Source organism: Elaeis guineensis, chromosome 15 (assembly GCF_000442705.2).
Source record: "Elaeis guineensis isolate ETL-2024a chromosome 15, EG11, whole genome shotgun sequence".
Classification (NCBI taxonomy): Eukaryota; Viridiplantae; Streptophyta; class Magnoliopsida; order Arecales; family Arecaceae; genus Elaeis; species Elaeis guineensis.
The window spans coordinates 33,218,957-33,229,467 of record NC_026007.2 but is presented as its reverse complement, the minus strand read 5'-3'; the positions used below and the strand labels follow the sequence as shown (position 1 = coordinate 33,229,467).

The 10,511-nt window shown below is 37.7% G+C and overlaps 1 protein-coding gene across 9 annotated transcripts in view; it reads left to right on the top strand.

The window, feature by feature from the left end:
- The first annotated feature begins 381 nt into the window (after window positions 1-381).
- The window catches only part of LOC105034232 (probable glucuronoxylan glucuronosyltransferase F8H), a 57,192-nt gene continuing 47,062 nt past the window's right edge, over window positions 382-10,511 (top strand). For 2 of the 9 annotated variants that reach the window (XM_019846922.3, XM_010909294.4), the window contains exons 1-3: window positions 390-788; window positions 1,014-1,389; window positions 1,610-1,703. In XM_019846922.3, coding sequence (XP_019702481.1) covers window positions 1,048-1,389; window positions 1,610-1,703 — 436 coding nt within the window. In that variant the 5' untranslated portion in view covers window positions 390-788; window positions 1,014-1,047. Of the gene's footprint in view, window positions 789-1,013; window positions 1,390-1,575; window positions 1,704-1,784; window positions 3,372-10,511 lie in introns of those variants that run through there. The other 7 variants (XR_012137175.1, XM_019846924.3, XM_073249378.1 and 4 more) reach the window with 7 other exon arrangements.

The following is a 10,511-nucleotide window of genomic DNA, read 5'->3' as shown; positions in this document are numbered from 1 at the left end:
TTATTAATAATATGAGTTTTTATTCAGTAACTATTAAATTCATTACTTAATATATTATAAAAATTTAATTATTAAAATTTTTGTTAATCATAATTTATTATATTTACTGCTAGCTGCGAAAGGGAGAAATAAAGATCACGTCCCATGCGCTAGACGGGAACCTGATAGTACTATTTGAAGCATGCGAAAAGTATTAAAAACTTGTGTAAGTTGTTCAACATAATATTATACATAATATAGAATGTTCTTCTATGACATATTCAACTTGGAATGGTCAAGGATCCTTATCTCCTATTATTAAGAGCAAAAATAACAGGACGATACTGGATTTGCGAATTGAAAGTGCTGGTGCATTGTTTGTGCTAAATTCTTTTCCTTTCTGGAGTATTAATTAAAGGCTTATTATTGTAACCCAAAAAATCAAGGGCTTATCACATTCAAACATACGGTGTGGATGGCAGCCCGTTGCGATGGCTGCACAGCCATGGCAAAATCTCCGTCCCTCCTTCGAAAGAGTTTATATTTTATTCTCCTCATTCAAAACGTTGAAGTCGGAAGAGCTGTTCTCTATAAATCATATAAATTATTTTGTCCTTTTGAGCTTGTCATCTTCCAATCCCTTCTTCTTCTCTCGACTCCTTTTCCTCCCTCCCCTTCCAGTCCTTCATCTATTGCCCCGGATCCACCGAAAGCTGCCTCATTTCCATACTCTTTTATCAAATTCCTCTGAGTAGTTGAAAAATTATTGTTGTTGGTGGCATGCAGATGGAGATTTCTCGGGAATTTTGGTTCGTTTTCTCGGAGTTCTCGTAGGAGTCTCAGTATCAATTGTTTGAGCTGCATATTTCTGTTGTTTTCCATTACAGTTACTGTCAAAAAAAAAAAAAAAAAAAAAAATCGTTCAAAGTTGACGCCATTTTCTGTGATTCCCTTTTTATAATATATGAATTTAGTTTCAGTTTTACCTTTTAGCGATTTTTCTCTTTTTACTTATACTTTGTTTCCGGAATCAGATCGTGCAGTTGTTCAAATAGGCTTTCTCGGAGAATGGCCTCCTTCCAGTCATGGAAGTGCTCGTGGTCTTTGATAGCGGCCGTGGCTTCTCTGGTGCTATTGGTGTCACTGGTGCACATGTTCTTGACGCCTTTGTTTCCTTCTTCGCTTGATTACTTCGGTGCTCGACAGAATTCCTGTTTGCCAGTTAACGTGTCGGTCGACGGGAGCAGTGAGCATCTGGCCGATAATTCACAGTTGAATCCTGTTTTTGATCCTCAGCTTGTTGCTGACTCTCATGGAGCAGTTACATACCGGGGCGCACCATGGAAGCCTGAGATTGGAAGGTGGCTTTCTAGTTGTGATTCAATTTCTACAGCAATTGATGTCGTTGAGGTATGTATAAGTGGTAGAATATTCTACAGTTAATATGCCCATACCGATGTCCTGATCTTTCGGTTATATTATGGATTCAATATTCTTCACCATCCAAATGTTGTCAAAGTTTCTTTTTCTTATTTAAAGATTTGGAAGTCAGGCAAGAGCTAGGACTCTCCTTTATTGTTAGTCTTATTGTAACAGCTTAATGTGCTCGAGGAATTATTTGTTTGAACAGAGCATAGGAAGCAAGAGTTGCGAGAACGACTGTAGTGGTCAAGGAATATGTAATCGACAACTGGGACAATGCAGGTGCTTTCATGGATTTGATGGTCAGTAAAGTTTCTGCAATTTTAATTTTACGTCTCCTTTATATCTATAAAAGATAACGTCTCTAATGATATTGTCATTAGGTTGAATTGAGACAAAGGCTACTTGCGGAAAGTACTACTACTCTTGGTTGCTTCATGGATGTCTTTACCGTGAATGAATCTTCTCTATATGTCCCCTTTTCTGCAGAATCTCATGTTCAGTTACCATTAGTGCTAAAATTTATGTAGGTATTATTGATTTATGTGATAGTCTTAAAGGTGGGTTTAATTGAACTGGAAGAAGAAGGCATACCAGGATACTAGTTTAGTGTCTAGTAGTGCACTTTACTTTTCCAGCCATGCTGTCATTAATGAAAATATGCAGAAGAAAGCTAGTGTCATATCAGTAGTGGTAGCTATGTGGATGGAATCTGAATAGATGCATGAAACTACCACACCTGAGTCTCTGCACTGCACATATTATTCTTTCCATAAGAAATGTTCTTAAAAAAAAAAAAAAAAACTGAAGTAGTCAAGCTTGCTTTCATGGATCTTGATGAAGTTCAAAATTAAGGCGAGAGGCCGTACCTATTTTCTAATTTTTTTTCGTGTACAACATTTTGCAAAACCAAGGAAACAATGTAATATCTAGCATTGGAGACATGTCTTAGGTCTCCAGGTCATCAACTAATAACAATAGTTTAAGTCTGATACCTCTTTACAGAGATAGTGATCTACCACAAGTGTTGTCCTGCAGAAATTGGCAATAGTGAAACCTTTCAAGGAAAAATTATATGTTAAATTATCAAAAAAAGTTGTGGATTAGGGGGAGACAAGAATGGAAGCTGAAAAATTAGTTCAGCAGAGGAACAGTAAGAGGATAAAGAATAGTTAAGGGGGTACATCGGCCTAGATGCCTCAATATATGCTCTTGTTTTCAAGTTAGGAACCATTTGTGTAACAAGACAGGTATCGCTATTAAGTTCTAGATGGTTAGTTACATGCTATATGTGAGTCGTATTTATGTCTTAAAATTCAATGACAGCTTTCAAAACCTAATGAGCAGCTAAATATCAATCCGTGCATTGAATTAATTAATAAATCTATTTTATCCTCATTCTCCAGCTTGAGCATAGATATTGAAGTGCTAAAACTGGGACAAACACTTGTTAAGATGTTGGTTCAAAGGCTTTAGTGAAGATATTAGCCAACTTACTTTTGGCAGAAATTTTCATATTAAAACATGACTGCCTTCACATATGGGTGCAAGTGGCTATGGAAGTTGCTTCTACTGAGAGCATGACTTTTGCTTTCTTTTTGATAGAGCCAAATCTTTGCTCTTTCAGGCAGATAAGGACTTTTTGAGCTTCTCTCAGAATTGGACCCTAAAATCCACATCTTTCCTTCCCTTAAAATGTTAACTGTGTCTATTTTCTGGGTATTTAGGTGATCTTTTTTTTCATTTTCTTCTTTGTGTAGGAGTGTTGTTTTGCTATCAAATATAGGCCAGCTTGTATTTATCAATTAAGCGTTTTAGTTATCTGTTTGGGATTATCTTATTTTCTTTTATAAGAATGGTAACAGGGTCAGGAAAGGTGGCTGATTAAGGCTATTAAAAGGCTATGCATGTCGCTGAAGGAAGGAAAAAAAGGAGTGCATGGAATCTCTTTGAGTTACATGATGGTGGCTGTAGGCCTTTCTACCTCCCTTCGTCTTCTTCTGTTCTACTATTTTCTTGTCTATTTTGTTCCCTTCTACCTGTATGATCTCAATCTCTGTGCTACCGATCTGTTAAACCAGCAGTTTCATCACTGATAATCAGATATGACTTCAGATCCGTTACTGTTTATATCAGCTGTCACAAGTAGCTTCAAAAGTCACAGAATTTATATAAAACTCCAGTTATGAGTCAATCTTCTTTACTATGATCTTTCTATGACCCCAAATTTCGAATGGAATTACAGCACTTCTTCAGTATGATAACACAAAAGCAGTGATGTGTTGTTGCGTGGCTATGCATGGGCAAGGACATCAGAGCAAATATAGGAGATTAGGCATATTTCTCATCTCCATATGTCCATGGAACTTTCTCAGACTTAATTACTGGAAGTGTTAGTGGTTACAAAGTTGAGGAACTCTCAAAATAGAAGAGTAGAGTAAGTAATGCTCAAGAAGTTGGTGAAAAGGCGAGCTTTGGAAGAGGGCATGACACTGTGACTAGAAGATTCTTGCTACTAAGGGCTAAAATGTGTAGGAGATCCAGGAGATGAAAAGACTTGCTCCTCTATGCAAACTCGTGTTGCCAAATTCCCTAGGTGAAGCCAAGCAGTGGACCCTCTATATGGCTTAGGTGGGTGTCCAGGCACCTAGCTGGCCAACTAGGGGGAAAAGCCCATTAAGCTTTTGTCATGCATGCTTTTAATCATATACGTAGGTAAGCATATACATATGTCATAGATGCACTCTTTTTTCACCATGTATGTCATTACAAAAGCTATATTTTACACTAAAAAGTTTCAAAGCAGCACAGCAAGAACATTACTGCCATTGAAGTAGCTAGCAAGCTAGAGGCCATAGATAGGCAGCCAGTACCTACCAAGAAATGGAAGGAGGAGAAGGAAGTAACAACAAACAAGCAAAGGGAACACCTATCAAGTAGAAGGAAACGAGGAGGAGATAAGTAGAACAAAAGCTAACATGTACAACAAAAGGGAAAACAAAGAAGACCTGAGATGAATAGTTAGATGAGTAAGTAGTTCTAGAGGAAAAGGGGGGTGACGAAGTTGATGATTGATCTGAAGAACAAGAAGAAGAAGAGAGAGATAGAAATACACATTTCTGGCACTAGAGGAGAGGAAGTTCATGTGGCCGGAGGAGAGGGCACTAGAGCAGAGTTCATGTATTCCACCCTTGTTATTGTGTGGCTGAAGGAGAGGGGGCTCGAAAGTCCGCCACCTCTCTTCTCCCTCTCTCTCGACCTTTCTCCCCCCCTCCTCTCTCTCTCGCACCCCCTTCAACGAAATGGAGGTTCTACCCCTATTTTCATGCAGCCAAAGGAGAACGGGCTTTCAAGCCCCCTCACTCGCTCCCCCTCCCCCTCCCTCTCTCTCTCTTTTTCTCTCTTTGCTTCTCCCTCTCCCCCTTTCTTACAAGCTTTGATTGTGTCAAGATGGGCCTGAAATAGAATGACACGGTACCATACCGTGCCAACCCATCAGGCCATCGGTATGGGTCTGAATATTGATACAACATACCTTGCATATATGTGTATATATGTACATATTACATATAAACCAGGATTTGCCATATCATACCATATCAGATGGTATGGAGTGTATTAGGGCTGAGCAAATAATCGAAACCCGAAGAAATCCACACAATCTGGCCTGAACCCGTTACAAACTATTCACTTCGGTTTTAAATGGTTTATACATGATAAACGGTCGGCAAAGGGTTTAATTTTCTTCAATCCGATTGGATTCAGTCGGGTGAAATCTTTCTCTCAACCCGACCGAACCCGATCTATGCTTATGTTAGATGTATGTCCTAGAAGCCAATATGGCTGACACATTGTAATATAGCTAGGATACAATTTTGTACTTTATATATTGATTTGATCAATAAAAGGGCGAGTTTATTTTTCATTCAAGTGTGATGTGTCCTTGAATCGTCCATAGAATTAATTTTTCGATACATATTCTCAAAGTGTTGAAAATTAGAGACATATTAAATTCCTGAATGCTCTCGATCATAATATCATCATGAGGACGGTGATCGATCCGGATAGACCGGTGCACAAGATCGCTTTCTTCGGGATAGATAAGTTTTTGATCTACAGTGTAGAGACATTGAGCGACGAGTGCGGATAGTTGTTAGAGAACAACTAGTACTGAGCGTGATCATACGAGAGATCACTTGGATTTCTATTTGATCGTCAATGATTGTCTCAATGCTGTAGTTATGTGAATGGTCCTTTGATCTAAGATGGTATAACTGCTCGCTGTGAGGTTGCTGGAGTTTGACTAACACATAAACAAAGTCTCAATGAACACTTGTAGTGGATGTTGGTGACAGTTGGTCCACTGTAGGAGTAGGTTGCGCATTAAGATGGGATCTATCGATTTTGATAGAAAATAGTCTTATGAGATTTGAGAGGCTAAGTTCGAGAGTCTGTGGCCACAACAGTGTAATTGATGGAAAAGAGTTTTCATAAGGATCATATTTAGACTTGAGCTGATCGAATTTATCATATGACTGATGATGAGGTTTGACGATTTATCCATGACCTGCCATCTAGTCGGGACTCACGATAGAGGGATTGAATTATAAGTTAACTACATCTTGAGGTTCTTTTCGATTTTACTAGATTGCCATTACATACTGCTAAGTATTACTGATGGATTGTGAGAGCTCATTAGGGTTGTTTTGGATTGACAATCCTTGATGAGTTAGAGTGAAATTGTTTCGATTCATTGAAAAGAGTTTCAATGATACTTTGATAGAGATTATTGTATATCTCACTACTAGATAGAATTAAACCTATGGGGTCACACAACAAAGAGATTAGACCTGGAATAAGCAATTGGATTTATGAAGTTCTCAATTGGGTTTAAAGAAATCCTATTGGGTTCAAGATAATCTTGCTAGCAGATGGTTGGACCCAATATCCTCTTTATGTTTGAATTTCTTATTTGATAAGATTCATTCAAACTAAATTACTTGCTAATAACCTAAATGAATTAGATTCATTGAGCTTCAATTGTTGGGTGCCTAAGATTTTGGATCAAATAAATTAAGGGTGCAAGTCCTTAATTTATTTTTTTGATAGTTTTGATGGGGCGCCACTTGATTTGATCAAGTTGGGCATGTCCCACCTTTAGAGGGCTTATGGATCTTTGATGGGGCGTCCCTTGAGTGCAAAAAAGGGTGTGATTTGTGGGTGCAAGGGCTCCAATTGTTGGTGCCTAATAGGTTTCTTAAAGGAAGTTGAATAACTTAAGTTATTAGGAAACCTAATGCAAGTATGACTTGTATTAAGTGCTTATTTGGTTTTGAATAGGATTCAAATCTTATGCCTATTTAAAGAGACCTCCCCTAAGGTCCTTAGGCACTTCAACCAGTAGCCCACGCCCCCTCTTAGAGAGCTCTACACCCCCTCTCTTCTCCCTTGGAGCATCAACGTGTAAGTGTTGGGTGTCCCTTCTTCCTCCATGTTCGAAGGTTGTTGGGCATCCTCTTGTGTGCTGGTTCCTAGTCCATGGTAGCAGCATAATCAAGGGAAGAAAAGTAAGAGAAGAAGAAGATTAAGGAAAGGATCAAAGAGTTGATCGCGATTCAGGCTTCGTTCAGATTCACAGGCTGATTTTTTTTGGAGAAGAAAAATCAATTTTAAGAGGGCTGTTCCAGGTTGATCTTGAGTGGATATCCGTAGAGGTCGGACACTTGCACGGCTAAGAGAAAGTCTTTTTCTTCCAGATCCAGATTTGAAGAAAGGAATTGTGAAATAAGTATGTGATTCGATCACATATTAAATTTCAGCATATGTTCAATTTCAGCATATGAAGTAGATCCTTATGGTTTATGTTTTATGCATGCATGATATAGATTAAAAGGCGTTTTAATCTTCTATTCTGTTGCGATGTTTAGAAAATAAAATTTTTGAAACATACATGCATATCTCGACATAGAAATTCCAACAGTGGTATCAGAGCCACGGGTTTTATATGCATGAAATTGACATACATATTTTGAAAAGAATTTCAAAATCTGATTTTTTCTTGATACATGAGATGTATAGATTTATATTTGAATCTGAAATTTTATTTTAGGTTTGATTTTAGAACATATAATTGATATGTTAAAGCATGCATAGATCTGAATTTTGATCTAGAACGGTTTCTATTTCATGTTCATATGTAGATGCATGCATAAACCTAAAATTTTATTTGATCTAATTCATAATTCATGTATGAGATATATGATTGCATGCTTAGGTCACAAAATTCTTTTCAATCTGATTCATGATTTGTATATGAGATATATGATACATGTGTTGATCGGAATTTTGTTTAGATCTGAATTTTACATACATATATGAGATATATGTTTGTATGTTAAATCTGAAAATTATTTCATGATTTAAAACTTAGCTTTCATGTAAAGAATTTAGATCTGAAATTCAGTTTTGGAATCTGAAATTTGTGTTTGTACATGAAGATTTTGGTTATGAAAAAATAAAAAATTAGATCATGTAATTGGATTGCATCTAAGGTTTATGATTTGAACATTATGGGTCTAATTCGATTAAGTAATTGATTAAATCGAGTCAAGTGTTGATTAGGATTAAATTAATTAAGTTAAATGATCATACAATTATTGTTGATCAAATCGATTGAATCCTATATGTAGAATCGATTAACCTAAGAACCTAATTTGACTCGATGGTTTGAGCTTAATTTGCTTGAGTTATTCTATTTGGACTAATTAACCTATTGGTGTCTAAAGAAAGTAATTGAGACGTGGTTATTTAATTGATTTCGTTAGCTAACCTGACCAATTTATTGGTGTCTAAGGAAAGCAACAGGGGGACCCTACCGATCTTCACTTATCTGGCCAATTTGGAAAATCGAGTCTTCAATTGGGTTGCTTGGTGTTTTTGGTTTAGCCCATGCCAATTAGATCGGTCATATGATGACTGATTAGATGAGATCTAAACCTAAACCTCCCCACAAATATTAAGTCTATAGGTCTTCCACCATTGTAGATGTACGGACGTACTACTGGTGTTGATTGTTCTCGGCTGGTTACAGTGGTTCAGTTGCACCGAAAACACGCAACCACTCTATTAGCAAAGAGTTGCTCCAGGATAAGAATGGGGTTGGGCCCAATAACTATTAGGTGAGGGATCTAATGACGGTCTTGCACCTGCTTGTGAACGGTGGGTCGGACTTAACTAAGAAGTGTGGTCAATAACTGTTAGGTGAGCCTACATGACTTAGAGATCAAGTCACTGCAACATACTTAGAGAAGCATCTGGGCAAAGAATTGTTCACGCATCGGTGTGCATGTTACCAATAACTGTTAGGTGAGGTGCATGGCATCGATGGGACCGTAGCACTCACTCGAAATCTTTTTGTCGCGTTAGGGTTTTCATTTCCCATTCGGGGAGTGGAGAGATCCGAAAAATTAATGAAGGTCATTGTTTGCATCTTAAAGTCTCTAGAAGCAAATATAACATTAAAGTACAAAAATCTAACTTGAATCTCTACTCTCGCAGTTAAATAATGTCAGCCTCAAATCTTCTAGTCCGCATCCTTGAAACCAATCGTTTGATCGGAATTAATTATAAAGACTGGCTCAGAAACCTCAAGATTGTCCTAACCTCAGAAAAATTAGGTCATATACTCGACCAGAAATCCATAGTGTTATCAAACTGTCCTACTGTTGAGCAAAGAGCTATTTTTGAAAAGTGGACGAATGAAGACAGTCGGATCAAGTGCTAAGTACTGGCATCTATGTCAAATGAGTTGCAAAGCCAGTATGAGCATATGCCCATTGTTAGGACTATGATAACTTATCTGCAAGAGTTATATGGTGAGCAGAGCCGTACTACACGCTTCGAAGTGTCCAAGAGACTCTTCAATTTGAAGATGCGCGGAGGACAATCAGTCTATGAGCACTATATGATAGTGATCAAGGATATTGAGGAGCTTGAAAAGCTCGGGCTTGATATGTAAAAGAAATTGCAGATGAATTTGATCTTTCGATCCCTTACGAGTTCATATAGTCAATTTATTGTAAATTTTCATATGAACAAACTCGATTGCACTATACCTAAACTGGTCAACATGTTGATTACTACGGAAAGAACCTTGAAGAGTTCAAGGGGCACTGTTCTCGCTGTGGAGCAGACTTCTTCCAAGAGAAAGTCTACTAGGAAGAAGAAGACTAAATCCGCTAAGAAGCAGAAGAAAGAGAGCAAGCCAAAGAAGGATGCTCCTAAGAAGGCCGAAGCAAAGGAAAAATATTTTCACTGTGATGCTGAAGGCCATTGGAGGAGGAACTGTCCACTCTAGCTGGAGAGCCTAAAGATCAGAAAAGATGATAAACCTTCGGAAGGTATGCTCGTAATTGAATCTAATCTTACGGTTTCTTCTACTTCTAGTTGGGTATTAGACTCTGGTTTGAGTACTCATATATGTATCTCAATGCAGGGTCTAATAGAAAGTGGAGGTTGAGGAAAGGTAACATGATCCTTCGGATAGGCAATGAAGCAAAAGTTGATGCAGAAGCCGTTGGCATTTATTCTCTTCGATTACCGTCTAATTTTAGATTAGATTTAAATGACTGTTATTTTGTTCCTGTAACTAGTCAGAATTTGATTTCCGTGTCTGTGCTAGCTAGTCAGAATGTGATTTCTGTATCTATGCTAGCACAGGAAGGTTTTGAAATTAATTTCAATGAAGACTTTTGTTTCATTTATTTACGAAATAAATTGGATGCATGAGGGCTTTTAATTGACATTTTATATCACTTGCATATTGATGCGAATGTGAATTTAAACGAACAAATAGTGAGTGCCGTAGGTCAAAGGAGATCCAAAAATTAAATTAACCAGAAGTACTTGTGGCATTATAGACTAGGCCATATTAGAGAGGACAGGATAAACAAATTGAAAAGGGATGGGATCCTTGGGTCTCTTAAACTAGAGTCGTATCCAGCTTGTGAATTTTGTCTTCGAGAAAAAATGACCAAGTTACCCTTTGTAGGACATGAAAAAAGGGCCATTGAGTTACTTGCCTTGGGAGACACCGATGTATGTGGGCCATT